This window comes from Microtus ochrogaster, unplaced genomic scaffold, assembly GCF_000317375.1.
Source record: "Microtus ochrogaster isolate Prairie Vole_2 unplaced genomic scaffold, MicOch1.0 UNK77, whole genome shotgun sequence".
Classification (NCBI taxonomy): Eukaryota; Metazoa; Chordata; class Mammalia; order Rodentia; family Cricetidae; genus Microtus; species Microtus ochrogaster.
Genome location: NW_004949175.1, coordinates 730,927 through 753,191, shown reverse-complemented (window position 1 = coordinate 753,191; position 22,265 = coordinate 730,927). Strand labels below are relative to the sequence as shown.

Below are 22,265 nucleotides of genomic sequence, written 5' to 3'. Positions count from 1 at the left end.
CAGAGATCCGCCTGCCTCTGCCTCCCGAGTGCTGGGATTAAAGGCGTGTGCCACCACCGCCCGGCTAGGACCCCTATTTTTTAAATTAATTACCAAATTACTTCTACTACCAGGGCATAAAAATTAATAGTAAGACTATCTTTCATAAAAAGAAATCAATATCCAATAGCTTAAACTTTGTTTAAAATAAATCTTTTCTTATTTGTAATTGCTTAAACTTGGGAGCAGACAAGATCTTTGGGGAGATGTGTTATTTTTCTCATTACTATGAGAGAAGACCCGAGGAAGGATGCTTTAGGAGGAAGAAAGGACTTCTTGGCTTGTAGCTCTAGAGCACAGTCAGTCAAGGCAGGGAAGGCGATGGTGGGAAGGCCAGTGTGCGAGGCAGCAGGTCTTCCTGCCCCAGCAGTCAGAAAGGTGAGAAGGAAATGCTGGAGCTCAGCTCACTCATGCTGATCCAGTCTCTGATGGAGGCCCCGAAGGGTCACTGCATGAAAGCACTGAGGTGCGGAGATACCAGGACCACAGGGTATCCAGAGGAGGGCTGCAGGCATGGGATAGAGATGGGCCAAGAAAGAAGCCTTGTGTGCTGTGGCACAGAGCTGGCAGGGCAGGCTCCTTCAAGCCTTTTTGACCTCAGAAGATGCCATCAGCAGCTCCAGATGCCAAAGTCAGAGCTTCGCGATTTGGTGTTTTCACTGCTGGGCTTCAGTCTTGCTTCGGTCTGACCTTTCCTTGTCATGCCCACATCCCTCCGTATTGGAACGTTTCATTGTATGTCACCTTTTCTGTTACAACGGCTCATGGCTAAGAGACTATCAGGAGAGATGCCTCACTTGTACTTTTGTGCAGTGTTACAACTACTGAAGACTTCTGAGATCAAATCAAATTCATTTTGCTTTATGGGCCGGCCATGGGCCTTATGGAGGCTTCTGCACCCTTTATGCCTATAACACAAAACCAGCAAGGACAACACTGCTAAGTTGTGATCAGGATTGAGTGTACTCGCCGTGGAGCACAGCTGCAGTGGCCTTTGTCCATTCTGTAGGCTGGAGAGACTCTGGCGAGACCCCTTTCCATCCCAGAAACTCAATCAAGAACACTTCCCCATACATGTCCACGGGTTTGTTTCCTGGGTGATTCTGATTCTGTCAAGCTGACAATCAATACTGACTGTCACAGTAGGTAAATGAGCTCTGATACAGCTAGATAATGGAACACTTATTCCTGAGTGTTATAGGGAGTGAGCCCCCAAGTCACTCAGGAGACATGGAAAGAAAAAAGCCAATCTGAAAAATCTGTGTACGCCATGATTAGACCATGTTGTACTCTGGGTTTCAGTGTTTGCTAAAGGGTCTGAAGCAGAAAGGGATGAGTAGGAAGAACACCGAGGACATCTATTACCATAGATTCTGCAATGATTCTGTCCCAAATTATAATGGCAAGAATTATTAACTATAAACCCTAGATGATTGTGTAAGCTGTTAACAAATCTACTACTCTGTGAACATGTTGATAATATCTATGAGGCAAGACACACATGGGAGATTTTTATCTTATCCTTGATTTTGATGCAGACCCAAAACCCTTCTAAAACATAAAATCTATTAAAGAATTCTTTTGGTTTGTTTATTTTTCAAGGCAGGGATTCTCCGTGTAGTTTTGGAGCCTGTCCTGGAACTTGCTCTGCAGACCAGACTGGCCTTGAACTCACAGAGATCCACCAACTTCTGCCTCCCAAGTGCTGGGATTATAAGCATGCGCCACCACTGCCCAGCCTAAAGAGTTCTTATAGCTACATGTAACCCAGAAAAAGCATTTGAACATGGGCAATAGTTCTGGATCCCTGACTTGTTCCTAAGCACAGGGTCATCTGACACACACCCCACTGGAAGACAAGCTGACCGCCCTGGCATGTTTGGAATTATTGCATATAAGGCCGTCAACATACCCACCCAGCCCCGTGAGGCAGTACCCTGATCTAGTGAAGCAGAGAACTCAATGTCTTCCTCTGCCACTGTGTTTCCATCCCTGTCTTCCCCACTCTCAGCCTCTGCGTTACAGCATCTCCCCGAAGGGCAAATGGCTCCTGCAGCACCATCTGCATAGTTCTGTGCCTAGAACACACTTTGGAATAACGCAAAGTCACAGATGATCACGGTGTCATCATATACCAGGTGTTCTACAGACTCACTGAAAACCACAGAGCCAGCCTTCAGTTTGTTTACACTTAGAGAAAGTGCTTTTTTTTTTTTTTTAAAAAAAAAAAGAATTCCTGTTCACTCATTTATAAATGCCAATATGGCTGTTTTAAATTTCGGAGTAAAACTAACTAATTGCTACAGAAACTGCGTGATTCAAGAATCATAAAATACTGATTATACGGCCCTTTATAAGAACAGTCTGCCCTCTATTATAGTTGAGGAAGAAGCTAAAATACTCTGTTTATGATGACACAATTTAAATTTTATTTATATATGTGCAACCCACCAGTAGCTCAATTAGAAGTTAAGAAACATATTCTTTTGGTATTTCTATAGCTTTTCACTGACTATGGATCAGGGGAAAAATGTCTGCAATAAATTCCCAATAGAAATAAAAAGAAACCAAAATTAAAAAACAACAGCAACAACCAAACCCAAAGGAGCTCCACATAGTTTACACAGAGAAGGATGGCTCCAAATGAAGAGGGTAAATTATTGGTTAACCTAGATTTTAGAGATATTTTTCTATTATGGCATACCACTAATTTCTAAGAGATTGTTCATTGGCTAGAGAAAGAGAGGGGAAGACAGACAGACAGACAGATATGGCGATATTACCTGTGGTCTTTGATAAACCACTTTGGCATAGAAGCTGCAGCGCGTGCCATGCTCATCATTCTGGAACGGCAAAGATGGAAACATCAGAGAAAGCACAGGAACAGCAGAAGCATCTGAAGTACCTGTTAGAGACACAGCCATTACCTGGAGGATTTCTTGTAAGCAGTGGACAACTGGAGGCTGGTAGAGCTCAGAAATGGGGTCCCCTTCAAGTGTTTCTATGTGTCCCAGGCTCGGATGCGCAGAGAAGATATAACAGAAGGTAGGGGGAGGCAGGCAAGGCTTTATCTGTTTAGTATAAAGGAGAAAAGAGAGTAAGAATGTCTTGTTAAAAGAGCCAAAGAGCTGGGTGTTGGCGCACGCCTTTAATCCCAGCACTCGGGAGGCAGAGGCAGGCAGGTGTCTATGAGTTCAAGGCCAACTTGGTCTACAAGAGCTAGTTCCAAGACAGGCTCCAAAGCTACAGAGAAACCCTGTCCCCAAAAACAAAAGATCCAAAGAATACTATTAACATAAGTTCTTTTAGTATTCTCATGATCAGGCTTGGCTTGATTGTGCAGGCCTGGGATCTCAGCTTGGGAGGCAGAGACACAAGGATCACAAGTTCAAGGCCTACCTGAACTTCAGGAGAACTTCATGGCCAGTCTGAGCCACTTAGTGAGACCTATATAACTCAGTGGTAGAGCATCTAGTACGGAAAGGCCCTAGAGTCAGTTCCTAAGACTAGAACACACACACGCACAAACACACACATGCACAAACACACACACACACTTTGTTTTACGATGTATGTTCTCATGGGAAGGCTAGATAAGAAATGGGTTACTTTGTGCATCTGGGGCACCATGTATAAGAAAATTTCTGTGCAGATTTAAGATTTCATTTTAGATTTAGCATTCATGCCAGGCATGGTAACATAAGCCTGCAATTTCAACTCTTGGGAGAAAGAAGCAGGGGTGCCAGGACTTTAAGGTCATCCTAAGATACACAAGGCCCAGTGTTAAAACAAAACAGAAGGAGAAGAACTTATTCCTCAGAGTATACTGCAAGTACCACTTAGAAATTGCTCCTTACAGAATGTGCAGACGGGAATTTTGAGAAGGATGACGCTCCCTGGCACAGGCTCACACGTGATACACGCAGCACTCCGCTAAAAAGCCAGCTACAAGAAGCTGGAGAGATGGCTTAGTAGGTCAAGCACTTGCCACAAAATTCAGTTCCCAGAGCCCACGAACAAGCTGGTGTGATGGAACAGCAGTACTTGGGGTGGAGCCAGAAGGATCCCAAAGCTCAGTGGCCAAAATGGTGAGTTCCAGAGAGATATCCTCTCTCAAACACTTGAGGTGGAGAAGCAACTGAAGAAAGATATTCTGACAGCAAGCTTTAGCATCTACATATGCCTGTTATATGCACACACACACTCTTTCCCTCTCTCTCTCTCTCTCTCTCTGACTCTGTCTCTCTCATACACACACCACAGACAAAGTGGGTGTTGAGGGAGGAGGAAGAAGAAAAGGGAGGGGTGTATGTGTGTGTGTGCGCGCGCGTGCTAGAGAGAGAGTTGCTTTGGGCACTGTAGACTAAAGCAGCCACCCTGATGGGCAAATCCGAGGGGCAGTAGAAGAAACTTTTTGACTTTTTTTTTTTCTGTTTCTGAGTCCCTACAAGGAACAATGTGGTGAGGAAAAGAGAAATTTCTGTTGACTATTTATGGATTCTACCTAGCATCTGTTCTAATTGATAACTGAGAGTTGACTTTATAAACTATTGCAAAGGAATTTGAGGCACAGTGTCGGCTTCAGGATGAGGCTAACGAAGACTGACTTGCAGCAGTGAATGAGGATTGCATCATGACTGAGTTTTCAGGCACACACCTGTAATTCTAATATTTGGGAAGCTGAAGAAGGATTACTTTGAGTTTAAAGTCAGTATAGGTTCCAGGCTGAGGCCGATTTTGTATTTCTGACAAAACTAAAATACAAACCAAAATTCATCAATGTAGTAATAGCGGCGGCGGGGCCCCAGCACCCCAGCCGCACCCCGGCCGCCTCCGGCCTGCTCCGGCTAGCTTTACCCGAAATAATTACACGGACACTGTATTCTTTTAATGACTGCTTGGCCCTTTAGCTCTAGCCCTTTTCTCGGCTAACTCTCGCACCTGGACTAGCCCATTTCTAATCATGTGTGTCGCACCCCAAGGTGCGCTTACCGGGAAGATTCTAGCCTACGTCCATCCTGGGTCGGAGCTTCATCGCGTGTGCCTCAGAGAGCAGAGCTCTCGCCTCTGCCCGCAAGAGAGGAGCATCGTGTCTCTCTGAGAGGAGAGCTGTGGAGTCTGACCTCACTTCCTCTTCCGCCCAGCATTCTGCTCCGTTCACTCCTCCCCCTACGTTCTAACCTATCAGGGCAAGCAGCTTCTTTATTTAATTAACCAATGGCCTTCCTCCATCACATCAAGAATTTTCCAGAGGAGCATGGAAAAGAACCGTCAGAATATTGGCACTGGAGAGGAGCTGTAGTCTCTCCTAGATGACACTCACACATCACTGCAGACAAAGGAACTAGTTGCATAGTGCTGCCCAAGGAAAGACACAGCCATCTGACTAGAGTAAGAGTGCCCAACTCAGTTCCTGACGAGAAGCTTTCCAAGTCTGGGCGGCTTACCTCTTCACTGGGCTGGCCACAGGAAGGCTCGGCGAGAGGCATCACTGGGGGCCACATGGTGTCAATTAAACTGAAGAGACCTGGTGCCCTGGGATAAGAAGAGACACTGCTGGAAGTATTCATCAACAACATTTGCCAATAAAGTACCAGTCAGTTCATGTGCTTAAAGATGACAGTTTCTTTACACTGTGATGAGCCTAGACATAGCACGTCATCACTGAAACAAATATACAGAATATACCTGGAGAACAGACAAGCACACCTCGACTCCAGCGTGTGGAGCCTGAGGTAGGAGGGTCAAGAGATTGAAGACTTCTGACTATCAACAGCAAGAAACCAAACCAAACCAAATGGAACAGCAAAAATAGGGCTCAGCTGTTAGAGGATCAATTGCTCTACCGGATGACCTGGGTTTACTTTCCAGTGCCAACATGGCAGCTCACAACTATCTGTAACTCCAGTTTAAAGGATCCATCACTCTTACTCAGACACATACATGCAAGCAATACACCAATGCACATAAAATAAAAATAAATATTAAAAACAGTAAAAACAGGCCAGGTGGTGGTGGCGCATGCCTTTAATCCCAGCACTTGGGAGGCAGAGCAGGCAGATCTCTGTGAGTTCAAGGCCAGCCTGGTCTACAAGAGCTAGTTCCAGGACAGGCTACAAAGCCACAGAGAAACCCTGTCTTGAAAAACCAAAACAAAACAAAACAAAAAAAGTAAAAGTAACAAAAATCTTGAGGATAAGGACATAGATACCTTGCTAAATGAAAGACAAGAAACAAATTAAAATGTCCTTATGTACATACTAGTGACTAAAAGATATGCCTTTGAGTGGTTAATTGAGAAGGGTTTGGAGGCAATATATATATTTCCCTTTGGATTGTTTCATATGTATGTATATTTACACACACACGATTGTTTCATACAAACGATACATATAAATTTGTAAACATTTAAAGTTAAAATGTATGCCTTACATATAACTATTTCTAATACTGTGTATGTATGATGTCTATGGGGTGCATGCGCCACAGTGCACGCATGGAGGTCAGAGAACAACTTTTGCCGAGCTGGTTCTCTCTTTTCACATTCTTTGTGGCTTGAGGACACCAAGCTTGCATGGCAAGCATTTTTATTCACTGAGTCATTTAGTTGGCCCTTGGTTTGTGAATTCTGAAAAAAGGTTTAGGTTGGTATCACATTCTTTTCAATCACAACACTGGGGAGGCAGAGACAGGAAAAACTATGCAAGTTTAGACCAGCCAGAGATACACAGAGACCTTATATTACACATAGTGTGTGTGTGTGTGTGTGTGTGTGTGTGTGTGTGTGTGTGCGCGTGCGTGCGTGCGTGTGCATACATGCATGGGCACTCACCCATGTGTGCACCCAGAGGCTAGATTACAACTTGCAGGAGTTAGTTTTTACTTTCTACTTTTCTACTATGTGGGTCCTGGGAGTTGAGTTTACTCAATGGCTGATTGCTTTTGTGTTTTGAGACAGTATCTCATGTAACTCAAACTGGCCTCAAACTCCATAGGTAGCTAAGGATGGCTTTCAACTTCTTATCCTTCTACCACCATTTCCTAAATGCCCTGTTACATCCTATTTAGGTGGTGCTTGGGATGGAACCCAAATTTTATGCATGTCGGACAAACAATGTATCAACTGATCTAAAAGACCAAATATATTTTTCAAAAACATATATACAAATGCCTTTTCAACTTGAGTACAATGGGGTTATGTTTTAATAAATTGATTGTAATTTGAAAATACTGTGTCTCTAAAATATACCCAAGGGCTAGAGAGATGGCTCAGTAGTTTGGTTCCTGGTGCCAACATCGGGAGGCTCACAACCATCTGTAACTCCAGCTCCAAGGACTCTGTGGGGGTTTGAAAAAAGATTTGCCTCCATATGCTCATAGATTTAAATGCTTAGCCAACAGGGTGTGGTGCTACTCAGAGGGGTTGGAAGTGCGGCTCTGCTGGAGTTGGTGTGGCCATGTTAGAGGAAGTGTGTCACTGGGCAGGGGGAGGCTTTGGGGTTTCAAAAGCCCAAGTCAGTCCCTTCCTGCTGCCTGTGGGTCTGGATGTTGAACTCTCAGCTATTTCTCCAAGGTCACGTCTACCTGTGTGCTGCCGTGAGAACACAGCTGATAAGCAACAAAGGACCAAGAACCACAATAGACTAAAAAATTAACAAAATGACAAGAAATACAGTTTTAAATAATTACTTCGAATACCAATAGTTTCAATTCTTCCACAAAAAGACTGATTGAGATAGAAAACAAGATCCTCTTTTACCTCCTTCTAAGAAATGACTCATCATCAAAGATAGGTCCTAAAATAGAATGGACGTTGGGAAAAGGTCTTCAAAGCAAATGGAAGAAACAGGCCTTATAATTCTAATATCGGATAAAACAGACTGCAAACCAAATCGCATCAGAAGAGATTAAGAAGGTCTCTCTTTTTGATCGAGCACATCACAATTCTAGAAATGTAAGCACTGAAGATCGGTGAAGCCAATTTCATAAAACAAATACTGTTAAATATAAAGTCAGAGATTAATGCCATTGTCATCATTAGACAGACCGTGTAGGCCAAGAAAAAAAAAAACAAAAAACAAAACCCAGCAAACACTGGAATTAAATGATTTCAAAGATCAAACAGATCTAGTAGGTATTATAGAACATTTTACCCAACCACTATGTAATATACATTTTTCTCAGTAGCCATGGACCTTCATTAAAACATCACTTACTTGGATAAAAACTAAGTGCCAATAAATATAGGAAAACTGAAATACTGCTTGTATTTTATCTGATGACTACAGACTAATAGCTAGAAATCAACAGCAAGAGAAACAACATTTAATGTGTAGGGTAGATGGTCCACACCTACTTTTGCGTTTCAAAACCCATCAAAACCCACCAATGCCTGAGTGTGAAAACCCTCCAATCTCCACCCTGGAAAATTCTGCCACCCACCACCCCAAAAATCCCTATATAAGCCTGTTTTCTGCTCAGGTCCTTGCTGCTTCTCACCTGAGCAGAGGCAGCCACACTCTTGTGTCTCGAGGTTTGTTGTGTTGTGTGACTTTGTGGTATTTACTGGTTCCTGACAGCCAGGACACTTTTACCTTTAGAGCTACACTTGCACTAGGAAACCTTTCCCCTCAGAGTTGAAACAGAGCCATTTTCCTCACTCATCCATAAGATTTAGCAAGAAAAACATGCTCCACTTTGAAAGGTGCAAACATCTTACTTGTTAAGCATTATGACTTAGGAACTACACATAACTACACATCATACCATGATGAAAACATAGGTTCTACCATTCAGTGTTCCAAACTTAAAGCATTTACACAATGGATAATTATTTAAAGGTTTATAGTTTTCAATAGTTTATTATATGTTACACAGGATGTAAGCTGTACTGTGAACACATTATTAAAGAATGTGTCAGGTCCCCTGTCTTCTGGGAACTACCTGATGTGGTGCTGGGAACTGAACTCTGATCCTCCCAAGAGCAGCAAGGGCTTTTTACCAGTGCCATCTATCAGCAGAAATTGATGAAACAGAAACAAAGAAAGAGTAACAAACAATAATATATAAATATTCAATAAAAGAAAGGGCTGATTCTTGAAAAAGATAAGCAAAGTTGACAAACCTTAGCCAAATTAACCAAAAGAAAGAGAAAACCAAAATAAATAAAATTAGAGATAAAAGGGAGACACTACAAGAGATATCAAAGAAAGTCTATTTTAAAATACCTTTGCTCTACTACACTGGAAACCATAAGGAACAGATAAATTTCTGGAAGAGTGAGACCCATGAAAGACAAACAATGATGAGAAAATAACCTACACAAACTTTTAAGAAGCAGTTATAAATTAAGTAGGTAATAAATAAAAATTCCCACAACTAAAAAAAAAAAAACCTAACAAAACAGATTCATTACAAACCTAAAGAACTGTTTCAGTCAGGGTTTCTATTTCTCAAAGTCCACCCCCACAGTGACACACTTCCTCCAATAACGTCACACCTCCTAATGGTTCCACTCCCTTTGGGGGTCATTTTCTTTAAAACCACCAGAAGAACACCAATATTTTAAAATTATTTTGTAGAAAAGCAAAAGAGGTGTAGCCTGGGAGGGGAGACTCCTCCTTGGACTGAACAGGAATGTGTGGGCAGAAGCAAATAACAAAGAAGAATATTAGAAACACATAAAGAGATGAGAAATAAAATGGGCCCTCTGCCTCATGGGCATTTAAACAATGCTAAGTCAAATTTTACAGAGCATTACTACGTTGTTCATCTTGATACAGGATCTTAAGATGTAGTCCAAGCTGGCCCTAAACTCATGTCTACCCTCCCGCCTCAGCCACGCCACCATACTAGTCAAGAGTTTTAAACAACACAGCAAATAAGTAGCCACCTTTAGCCTCATAAGACATGCTATAATTCGTACTGATTGGCAGATGATGAAGGGCATTCAGAAAAGGAACCAACCAAGGTAGCAGCAGCCAAGATTTCTATCACCTCCAGTCCACTGGAGGGTATGCACAGCCTACCCCTTCTGCATGCTGGACGGTCAGCTAAAGTCACTCACTGGCTTGTCTGCTCTATTATTTTGGGGACAGGCTCTGATCTGAGTTGGCTCCTCTGGAAGGGCTCTCACTTCAGGACTCACACCTCCCCTCACAGCTCTCCCTGGAGCCAAGTTTCTCCACTTCTGGGAACTGGCCTTCTAGCAGTGAAGGGCTGTTGACAAGAGACTACTACTACCCTAATTAAGGAGGCTCACTGTTCTTCCAGAAAACCTTATCCAGGAATGCCCTCAGGACCTTTAAAATAGCCTCTTCAGTCAGAGCGTCAGCTGACCTTGGGCCAATTTCCTCCAGGCACAACACTTCCCCCTACTCTCAGAGAGAGCAGAGTGTGCTCTCTACAGACTGGGTTGCTTCGTGGTTAATAAACACTCTGCCTCCATGTCTGTCAGATCTCTTTCTCCCGAAAACCCAATACCAATACTAACTACAGAGCAATCTAAGCTTTTCTGTTGGGTGTGGACAGAGTTGAATTTGCTCTTGGAGATGTAAATCACATTAGCAAAGAAGACAGGACGGTAACAAGCAGGGAAACAGTCTCCTCTACTGACCTAGTTCATCCTCAGACAGCCCAGACTTCTTCAAACCTAAAGTATGTTTGGCTGTAAACTTCCCTTACGTATAGCCTATGCTGCTGCTAATTTCTTGTTGCCTATTTCTGTGCTCTCCCAGTGAGCAGATCTAGGAAATGAGCATGTGGCTGAGAATGCTGGAGCCTTTTCTAAGATTTTTTTTCACTACTTTTTATTCTCATATATAAGTGGAGTCTTCCAGCGAGTCTAAAATGATGAATTAAACCAGACAATAAAGAGACTAACAGGGCTGGTAAGATGGCTCAGTGGGTAAAAGCAGTTAATTAACCCTGAGAATGACGATCTGAATTCAGGTCCTTTGTCTTATACTGTGGGTGGGGCAAACTAACTCTCAGGACCTACACTAGAGAACTGTGGCATGGGTGGGAATAAACACACATGATCAATAAAATGCAATGAAAGAGTTTAAAAAGAGCTCTGCAGAAACATGAAAATACCGCTCTTCATAAAAAACAGTATTGGTGAGCCACATGTAGTAGTGTATGCTTGTCAGTGCAGCACTCACGAGTTTGACACGAGAGAATCCTCTTTTTAAAAAACATCTGCTTATTTTCTTTTATGTGTGTGGGAGCATGGAAGGATGTGCACAGAGATCAGAGGACAATCTTTGGAGGATGTTCTCCCTTTGTGTGCTCCAGGGACTGAACTCAGATCACCAGGCTGAGCATCAAGCACCTTTACTCACTGATCCATCTTGGCAGCTTGGCTCTTGAGTTCTGAGATCAGCTAGAGCTACCAGAAATGACCCTGACTGAAACAAAACAAAACATCCCCCTAAAACAAACAACAATAAATGCCAAGCAACACAAATAACGACAAACAGCAATAAAAACAACTCAAAATGAACTATATGCTTTTAATTTCTATTATGGTAAATACTGACCAATACAAGAATTTAAGAATAAACTCTCTGGGGATAAAGAGGTTATCCAGCTGCTAACAGCACTGCTGCTCTTGCAGAGCACCATGGATTGGTTCCCTACACCCACAAGGCAACTCTCAACCTTCTGTTTTTAGTTCCAGGGGATCTGGCACCTCCTGGCCTCTGAGGGGAAAGTGCACACACACACACACACACACACACACACACACACACACACACACTCAGGCAAAACAATCACACAATAAAATAAAAACAAATCAATTTTTTAAAGAAAATAAACTCTCTGTATTCTCAATTGTGTGTGTGTGTGTGTGTGTGTGTGTGTGTGTGTGTGTAGAGCAAAGAGAATACAGAATTTGGGCCTACAGCAGAGCTATAGGAGAACAGAGGTAGGCGAGGGAAAAACTAAGTTTAATGCTGGGAGAAAGGAGGCAGAGTCAGGGAGAAGCCATGGAGCCGCTGCTGGAGACAGTTGTGCTGAAAATTTGCTGGTAAACCACAGCCACGTGGTGATACACAGATTACTAGAAATGAGTTAAATTAATATGTAAGAGTTATCCAGTAAGGGCTGGAGAGATGGCTCAGAGGTTAAGAGCATTGCCTGCTCTTCCAAAGGTCCTGAGTTCAATTCCCAGCAACCACATGGTGGCTCACAACCATCTGTAATGGGGTCTGGTGCCCTCTTCTGGCCTGCAGGCACACACACAGACAGAATATTGTATACATAATAAATAAATATTAAAAGAAAACAGAAAACAATAAAAATATAAAGAAAGAGTTAGCCAGCCGGGCGGTGGTGGCGCACGTCTTTAATCCCAGCACTTGGGAGGCAGAGGCAGGCGGATCTCTATGAGTTCGAGACCAGCCTGGTCTACAGAGCTAGTTCCAGGACAGGCTCCAAAGCCACAGAGAAAACCCTGTCTCGAAAAACCAAAAAAAAAAAATAATAATAATAATAAAATAAAAAAAAGAAAGAGTTAGCCAATAAGAAACTAGAGTTAATGGGCCAACCAGTGATTTAATTAATACAGTTTCTGTGTGATTATTTTGTGGCTAAGTGGCCAACGGGGAACTAACTGGCAGCCTTCCTTCAACAAAATGGCGCCAATGTGGCTGACTATATGCACGTAAAACCTAAGAAAGCTTGAAAAGGAATTCTAGACACAGGAAAACAAAGTTTAGCCACATTTTTTTTTCAGGCTGGTGCATGTGGCAGCTCCCTTAAGAGAGGTTTTCATGGTTCAGCGGTAGCAGAAAAAAAGCTGTGCCATTTTGAAATGCCGGCTTTCTGGGCCACGCTGTCAGCACAAACTCTGACTCTTTCTGGAGATCTGGCTATGGAGCATTTAAATGGGTGTTTGTGAAGAGAGTGCTACAACTTGCTTAATGGGAACATAGAGTAGCTGTGTGGCTAAAAAGGGGGAGGTGAGCATGGCTCTCAGAGGCAGCAAACAGCTCTGCCATGCTGGACTGTGCGGAGCAAGCAGGTAGTACTGTATATACCCTAGTAATGGCACAGCTTAAGTTTTTAAGAAGCATTTTAAGAAGCACTCATGAACAGTAAAGAATTACAGATACACAATAGGACACATTCAGACATAAAAGACCTCTCAGTGGGTCACAATGTTGGATAAATGTACGAAGGTTTGGGAGAGAGAAGAAATAGAATATAGACAGTTATAAAAAGAAGCAAATGGTTTATAAAAAAGATAAAGTCTTTAAAGAGACAGAGTACAGGCAGTCATAGATTAAAAGGAGTAATGAAAGAATAAGCCACCACCACCCAGGCTTACATTTTCCTACAATTTAAATTAAAGAATGCCACAGTAATATAAACATTAAGTTCACATACAGAATATGGCATCAAATTAACATGAGTTGTCTGTTTATTTGGTTCACTAAACTGATGCATAGGTTACCTAGGGGAATAAATGTCAGAGGCTGAGCTTTGGAGAAGGTCCCTAGACCAAGAGCAGCAAGCATTATGCAGAGAAATCAAAGGCGGGACTTCAGCCAGCCAGTGAGAGCACCTCACCAGGATGGCTTTGAACACTGTACAGTTTTCTAAACTTTAACAGAAGCTATCTAACTCATCTTACTCTGAGCAGTCAATAGAGACACTTAAATTAAAAAAAAAAATGGGGGGGGGGGTCAGAGAAAGCCCAAAACTATGCTGGTTGGCTTCCTGCAAACCTCTGGGCTGAGTCTAGAGTCACAGGGTGCTCCATACGCAGGTGTGACAGCACATCTCTGCCCGGGTGGGTCTGCAGCAGCGATGGATGACAGACGAAAGCTGCTGGAGCAGATCTGAAGGACAGCATGCCTTACTTAGCTTGTGCTTTCCAAGTGTAAGACAGCATTTTCTGTTACAGCCAGACATGTACTCAGGTGGATCTAAATTGTTAGGAGCTATTCTTCTGTTAGAGTCTAGGAGAGTTGCTAACAGACATAACCGGGTGTGAAAAAAACGACTACCTTGTTTCTGGGCTATGGGTGGATGACTGACCGTGAATGATGTCACTAATAGGCAATTATAACATCCAACATTCCAAACGTATTTAGTAATTTGTTTTGAAGAAGCACAGCTTCCAAAAGAACAAAAAGATACTCCAAATATTTATTTGGATGGCTGCATGCCGAAGTAAAGTGAAATGCATAAAGAAATTAATCCTAATTCCAAGAAGCATCAAATATTTTGCCAGCAAGTTAAATATGGAAAAGGATTCAGACATTTTTTAGTAAGGTGAGCTGGAGGTAGAGAGCACTCGCTGAGCACATGTGAGAACTCAGGGAGTTTACCAGCAGACGAATTATCTGGATCACTGGGGCTCTTCCTACAGAAAGCCTACTTCCTCTAAAACGCTATAGAAGGCAGTGAGTCTCCCAGGGTAACACAGAACTAGAGGAAATATTAAATGCATGTATAACATGATGCTGGAAGAATATAAATTCTACAGAGCCACAGATCCCACGTCCCAGGCCTGTCCATGCCTACCTGCACCAGAATTTCCTCAATGTGCTCCCACAGTCTCTAGTCAGAGTAGCTCTCTGGGCCATTGTGGGCCATGAAGTGTGAAGACTAGCCATGAAGCAGTCTACGGAAAACACTTCTTCCAGGAACATAACTCTCAGACAGAGCTGTCATTCACCTGAAAGGTGCTACAGAGAGGACTGACAGGGAAGAGAGCAGGCCAGTCAGGAGAAAGGCTTGAGAACGTTCATGATTTTAGAATGGCCACAATGGGTGGTCATTACGCAAAGCAGAGAAAATGCTATCAACAAATGATTCAGAATGTTCTACAATTGTAAGGGGCTTACCAACATTAGAAGCTCAGATGTTACTATAATTAAATAAATATCAATATGATAGAGTAACATGTGACTTGAAATGGTAACAATGAGTTTGAGAACCCCAAATTCATCTCTTATGGTATTTAATTATATCCTAGGATAATTCTTTAAATTTTCTTCTTCCTAATGCGCATTGTTGAAATAGTGGCACAAATCTTACAGAGGTAACCGACTGTTGTGGATAGTTTTATGTCAACTTGACACAGGCTAAAGTCATCTCAGAGGAGGAAACCTCAACTAAGAGAATGCTTCCAAGGTTGGAGAACTGGCTGCTCCTGCAGAGGACTAAGGTTTCATTCTCAGCACCTACACGGCAGCTCACAAACTGTCTGCAACACTAGTTCCAGAGGATCTGATGCCTGCTTCCGACATCCTTGGGCACATGGTACATACAGATCCATGCAGGCAAAAACACTTATATTCATCAAACAATAAATGAAACAAATTTTTTAAAAAAAGAAATGACTTCTATAAAATAGGGCTGCAGGCAAGCCTGTAGGGCATTTTGTTCATTAGTGATTGACAGGGGAGTGCCAGCCCATTGTGGGTGGAGCTGTGCCTAGGCTGGTGGTCCTGGGTTCTATAATAAAGCAGACTGAACAAGCAAGCCATGGGGAACAAGTCAGTAAATAACACCCCTTCATGGCCTCTGCATCAGTTCCTGCCTCCAGGATCCTGTCCTGCTTGAGTTCCTGCCCTCACTGCTTTGGATGATGAAATGTTATATAGACCTGTTAGTGAAATAAAGCCTTTCCTCCCCACTGTGCTCTTGAACATGGCATCTCATCACAGCAATAGTAACCCCAACTAAGACAGCAACTGTATTCTGACTAGATTTGAGGCCTGCTCCACAGAAGAAATCCATGCCTGGCGCTGCAAACCTCGCCAGGGATCCTGCTGCTTTCATTCTGCTAAGCAGACGACGTCAAGCTGACTTCTAAACACAAACGTCCTCCCCTGCCACCCTGGGTAAAAGAAGCTTTTTTCTGAAGAAATGAAGGCAGACACACAGGACTGGTCAGAGTGCTGAGAACATGTGACTCTTGGGTGCTCAGCTCTAGCTGGAACTTTCACATCATCCCAACAACATTCACGGAAGAGGAGACAGAAAGAACCTACGAGTCGGGGTAATGGGAAGAGTGCTGAACTTAAAGCAGCTGTGGTTATCTGCACAGGCAGGAACGAGACCAAGTCAATAATAAGGTAAGTGAACATTCCAGAGGGCAGAACTAATTGGAATATGTGGTTACATAAAAAAAGATGGGAGAGGGAGCTATCAGGGTAGGAAGGCAGAGTATGGGGGTATCTGAGGGCAGCAGGGGTAGGGATCAAGGGGTGAATATGACCAAGATACACTGTGTATATTCATGAGTTTGTCAAAGAATAAATTAAAAATACTTAACAAAGTAAAAATGTCTTCCTTTTAATTTACATGTTAAAAGGAATACTGGTGAAGCAAGAACCACGGTTTGGCCAGGTCTTGCACAGCTCCATCTCCCTATCCTTTTGGATAAGGAGATGTTCAGGATAAGGTGCCACAATATTTAGCAGAACAAGTTTGCTTACGATAGCACTAAGAAGTTTTGGTTATTTAGAGACAAAGGGTCCCAGGCTGGTCTCAAACTAATCACGTAAAGGATGATGGCTTTGAACTCTTATCTTCCTGCTCCAGCTCATAAGTGCTGGAAAAAGCATTAACACTTGATAATTTAAACAGTTTTGCTTATTTCAACACTCAGGAAGCAGAGGCAGGAGGATCTCTGTGAATTTTGGGCTAGTCTGGTCTACATACATAGAGTTCTAGGTCAGTCAGGGCGACATAGTGAGACCCTGTCTTAAAGGGAAAAAAAAGTTTTGTTTAACTCTTATAAAACGTCTTTTCATTAAATTAGATTTTCATCTAAATACCCTATTTAATATAAGGGATTTTTTTTAACAGTCATAATTTAGAAGAACTGCAGAAAACAGATCTTCAGTTACAAGGTCAGGAAGTAACACACATACAATATTTAAAAGTTCTGTTTTTCTATTTCCCTTTATTATGACTTAAATGGTCAGATTTCATCACCTAGTTCCAAGATGCTGGGCGTGCTGGAGAGTCAGTTTGCTAGGGTGAGCGGAGCTGGGTGACAGGATTTCCCTCTGCACTAGGTCTCTGCTCACACCAGAGGGTTAAAAACTCACACTCAAGAGTTATTTCTACAAATTTTGCTATCCTTAAGCAATTTTAAGTTAAAATAGTATTCAAAGAGGCAAAAATAATATTACTATCAAGATGTATTAGTTTATAGAAATGAGGAAACTTATATAAATGTTAACAACAATTATTATTTTTTTACTGGAGACTTCACTTAGCACACATGTATCTAGAAGACATACTGTTCTTATCCATTTTAATTTTATCTTAATTTTAATAAAATATTGGTCAGTGAAGGTGTTTAGTTATTCCGATTGTCAATTATGTTCCTCTGGGAATACTGCACTCAACTGCCTGTCTTCTTTCTTTTTGTTTTCTTCAAGGCAGAATTTCTCTGTGTAGCCCTGGCTGCCCTGCAACTCAGTTTGTAGACCAAGGTGGCCTCAATATCACAGAGATCCACCTGCCTCTGCCTCCCGAGTGCTGGGGTAAAAGGCATGTGCCACCACCGACTGGCTTTTCAAAAGCCAGTTTTTACTTTATAGTTCAAGAAGGAGCAGTCCTGGCTTATTGTCTTAAAAATGAAAATTTGAGATCAAAGCATAAAATGTTTGCTTTTTATTCCTTATTATAAGAAGCAGGTGATGTTGCGGGGTCCTCACCTTCCTCTCGTGGCCTTCTGCAGGACCTTCATGCCCGCCATGGCGCAGGACCTCCCCTCTAACTCTGTGTTCTTCCAGAGGCTGCCGTCCAGGTACACTTCCCCGAACATCCCGCAGGCATCCTGCACTAGCAGGCAGCTCCTGCAAAGAACAGCATATTTATGTTCTAAGTCAGAGAACCAAGACGATCCCTGAAACTCCACCGCAGTCGCCTTCCTAATGGTGAATAAGGGCAGGTGAAGTTGGGTTCAAGAACGTGTGTGTGTGTGTGTACACACATGCAATATGTTAGCGGCAATTGCACGTCACAGCATGTGCGCGAGGGTCAGAAGACAGCTTGTGGGAGGCAGTTCTCTCCTTTCACCGCGTTAGTCCTGGAGACTGAACTCAAATTGTCAGGCTCTGCAGCAGGTGCCTGTGGTCTTTGAAACATCCTGCTGAACTGTGTTTTGATTTTGTACATGCAAGTATTCAGACCACTAGCCACACAATACAGGAGACAAAATTATATTTCAGCATGCAACCCTCAGCCATTGTGATGGAAAACATGATAAAGATGACTACACTCTCAACTAAACCCATCACTGCTGCCTAGAAACAAAGGCTCCTCTTTCCTTGCTTCTGTTCTCTTCCCCGAGTGGATGCTCAACATCTAAAAGCTTCAGTGCACAACTCTGAGAATGATAGAGAGCTTCCCCCAAGAAGGCACAAAAGTCACAGACACGCACATTCCCAAAAGATAAAAATCACTGTCCATCTTAGCTAGGTTTCTACTGATGTGATGAAACATCATGACCAAATGCAAGTGGGACAGTTAAGAACTTACTTCACCTTACATTTCCAGATCATAGTTTACCATGGAAAAAAGGCAGGGCAGGAACTCAAGACAGGGGCCTGGATGCAGGAACTGAAGTGGAGGCCATGGAGGAGCACTGTCCACTGGGATACAGATTACTGAAACTTGCAAGTTAATAAGCAGAATTTCAGTAGTAAATGTCTAAAATTCTAGTACTCAGGAGGCTCAAGGCAAGGCTAGAAGAAGTTACAGGCCAGCCTGCGCTACAGAGTTAGATGCTGATTAAAAAGCTTCTAGCATTTGGAAGGTAAAAGCAGGAGGGTCAGAAGTTCTAGCCCAGCTTTGGCTACTTCAGAACTTGTCTCAAAAGAAAAACTAAAAAGAAATGAAAAATCAAGGGAGTAAATACACATTTTTAAGGAAAAGTGTATTATTTTTTTAATTTATTTTTATTTTACATGCACTAGTGTTTTGCCTGAAGGTGTGTCTATGTGAGTGTGTCAGACCCCCTGGAAATGGAGTTGGAGACGGTTGTGAGCTGCCATGTGAGTGCTGGGAACTGAACCCGAGTCCTCTGGAAGAGCAGCCACTGCTTTTAACTGCTGAGCCATCTCTCAAGTTCCCATTGTTAAGAGTGGAAAACTCACCAATACTGGTCAAAATGTTTAATTATCAGGATGATGTTTAATTTTAAATCTTTATACTCTTAATAGCCTCAGAATATATACAATGTAAACTACAAAAAAATTACAGAGACATTAGCAAATCCACATTTATTTTAACACACCTCTTCCAGTTACTGAAAGGCCAAGAGAAGATAAAGCAAAAATTTTAAAAAACCTTTTTATATACCCAATAAGTCTGATTTGCTGGATGAACATCTGAAAACTTCCCACAGTAAAAAAAAAAGTGCTTTCTTAGGCATGAAGATTTAATTAAAAACTGACCACACCACTGGCTTTAAAGCAAGACTCAATGAGTTTCAAATAAATTTATAAAGGCCACAACCTGTCTCTGATATAATCAAATGAGAAACCAAGCAAATAATAAACATTTAAAAAAATCTTACATTTATAAATTTTCGTTTTTTAAAAAGGTAGGATATTTATTTAAGAAGTAATTATTGCTACCATTATTACTGTATGAGTGTGTGTGTGTGTGTGTGTGTGTGTGTGTGTGTGTGTGTAGGTCAGAGGACAACTTTGTGAAGTCAGTTCTCTCTTCCACCTGGGTTGAACACAGGTCTTGTGTATGCAAGAGTCTTTACCACCGAGCTATCTTGCCAGTGAGTGAGGGCCTTACTTTGTCTATGCTGATTTCAAACTCACTGTGTCTGTCAATGAAATTCTGATCTTCCTGACACCACCGCTCAAAGTGCTGGAATTACAGATACACATTACCATGCTAGCTTTGGAAATTATACTTATCATTACTTGTTTGTATATTATAATATTTTGTTAATACTATTTTTATATATGAATTACAAGTATTTATATACCTATCTCCATAGAGTCATGCTGGATGAAATTCAAGATTCTCCTCTGTCTACCTCCCAAGACGTGGAATTACAAGTATGAGCCATAATGACCAACTGTTTCTGGATACCATAACATCCTTTAAACCCACAAGTCAAATAGGAAATTATAATTAGAAAGAAAATACTATGATCTACTTGATAAAAAATGAAACATTTATAAATGTTAGAGAAATAATAGTATTCCATAATAAAACTGTATTTTTCTATTTTATTTATTTGTTTGTTTGCTTGTTTATTTATTGTGGTAGTGGGAATTTAAGCTAGGGTCTTGCACCTGCCAGCTCTTGCCACTGGCTATACCTTCTGTTTTCCTATTTATATTTTAAATTAATTTTCTATGTCTGTATCACAAATTCTACATCAAACCTCTGCAGTTGCCAGCTCTTCCTTAGGTTGCTGCACCCCACTAGCCTAGTCCTAAAGCAGCTCTCCTGGAGGCCTCTCTGGGACAGTCAGTGCACATCTGCCAGTGACTACACTCGGGTCAGTGCCAACCCTTCTGTCACAAAATCTGGGGGTTCATTATGCTGCTTTGCAACATGGGACCTCTTATTTCCTACAGTATATACATTTCCTTCCTGTTTTTTTAAATTTTATCTATTAGTGTGTGCACATCCACATGTATGTATGTGGAGTCAGAGGAAAACTTGGTGGAGTTCTTTCTGTCCTCCCACTTGTATGTGGGTTCTGGGGATTGAACTCAGCCATTAAGCTTGCTGAGCAAGGCCTTTGCCCATGGAGTCACCTCGCTGGCCCCATAGAGTAGTGTATGTATGTGTGTATATATATATTTAAGTATTAGAGTGTATGAGGCTATCTTTCCCTCTTAAATACTTTCTGAACTCAGGAGCACTCATTTTGCAGATTCCCGGAAAGGGAGAAGTAGAAGGAGACATGTTGGAAATCGTTCATGAAGTTGTTGATCCTCTGTGCTCTAAACATCTCGGTCCACTGAGATGGCTATCTCAGTTAGATCTAGTTTTCCACTGAAAGTCCAATCATGCTTGCTCTGCCCCTTACCTTCCGTTATTGTCAGCACCCTGTGAGGGTAAGAATGGCACTCTCTGCTAGAAGTCACTGACAGGCCTCCTCACTTCCCAGCTACCCCCTCTCTACTTCGTCTGAAGATGTACTTCTAGGTACAGCCATGGGCACGGGGGTGGACGGAGGTCTGTGGCCAGGCTACATTTCCTGAGAAGGTCCTAGGCTTTCCTATAGGGAGATACGAGTCAAACTGGTCCTCTGCAAATGATGGCATTAAGACCTGTCAAATGTCACTGTTTTAAAAGTTAGGATTATAAAACGCTATGAAACCCAATATAAGGTTCTTCTCTTTCTTGGCTGTACTGAGAAGGGAGAGGTGGGAACTGATACCACTATTTCCCAGACTATTGCTTTTATCTCAGATACTGAAGGGAGCTGGAGGCTACTTTTGTTTGTTATTTTGCCCTAGGGCAAGTGGTCCTGGATCTTATAAGAGTGCAGGCTGAGGAAGCCAGTAAGCAGTGTTGCTTCCCAGCCCCTGACTCCAAGTTGCTCCTTGAGTTAACGCCCTGGGTTCACGCTGGCTTGACAGACTTTCCCATGTTCTACAGAGCGGAGGATCGTGACACGCTGGCTCATGCCTACAGTGGTTTCCAGCAAACTGGTTAGCCTACAGCAGCACACTAGTTTCCAACATTCCAAGAGCTAAGAATGTCATCAGATAACACCCTAGGCCTCTCCACTCACCGTGTTGGACCCACCTCTCTGGTGTATCCGCCAATATATTTTAAACTTGTCTTGACTTATGACTTCCTCTGTTCCATAAAACTATAAAAACTTCATGAAACTGCTTCCACATTAGAACATGGAATTTACAGAGTAACCTACATCCATGTTCCCAGGGCCATGGTCACTCATAAAGGCTTTAGCAAAATAAACTATCTCTTACTCTCTTTAAGATGAGAGCTGTGGCCGGGTGGTGGTAGCAGCACATGCCTTTAATCCCAGCACTCAGGAGGCAGAGGCAGGCGGATCTTAGAGTTTGGGGCCAGTCTGGTCAACAGAGTGAGTTCCAGGACAGCTAGGACTACACAGAGTAACACTGTCTCAAAAAAACAAAACAAGCCGGGCGGTGGTGGCGCACGCCTTTAATCCCAGCACTCGGGAGGCAGAGGCAGGCGGATCTCTGTGAGTTCGAGACCAGCCTGGTCTACAGAGC

General features: G+C 42.4%; 1 protein-coding gene across 1 annotated transcript in view; it reads right to left on the bottom strand.

Moving 5' to 3' along the window:
• The window catches only part of Spidr (scaffold protein involved in DNA repair), a 213,039-nt gene that overhangs the window by 24,320 nt on the left and 166,454 nt on the right, over positions 1-22,265 (bottom strand). The window contains exons 11-14 of the mRNA XM_005370370.3: positions 17,730-17,870; positions 5,487-5,574; positions 2,967-3,110; positions 2,823-2,882 (exon numbers count right to left, since the gene is read on the bottom strand). Coding sequence (XP_005370427.1) covers positions 2,823-2,882; positions 2,967-3,110; positions 5,487-5,574; positions 17,730-17,870 — 433 coding nt within the window. The remainder of the gene's footprint in view (positions 1-2,822; positions 2,883-2,966; positions 3,111-5,486; positions 5,575-17,729; positions 17,871-22,265) is intronic.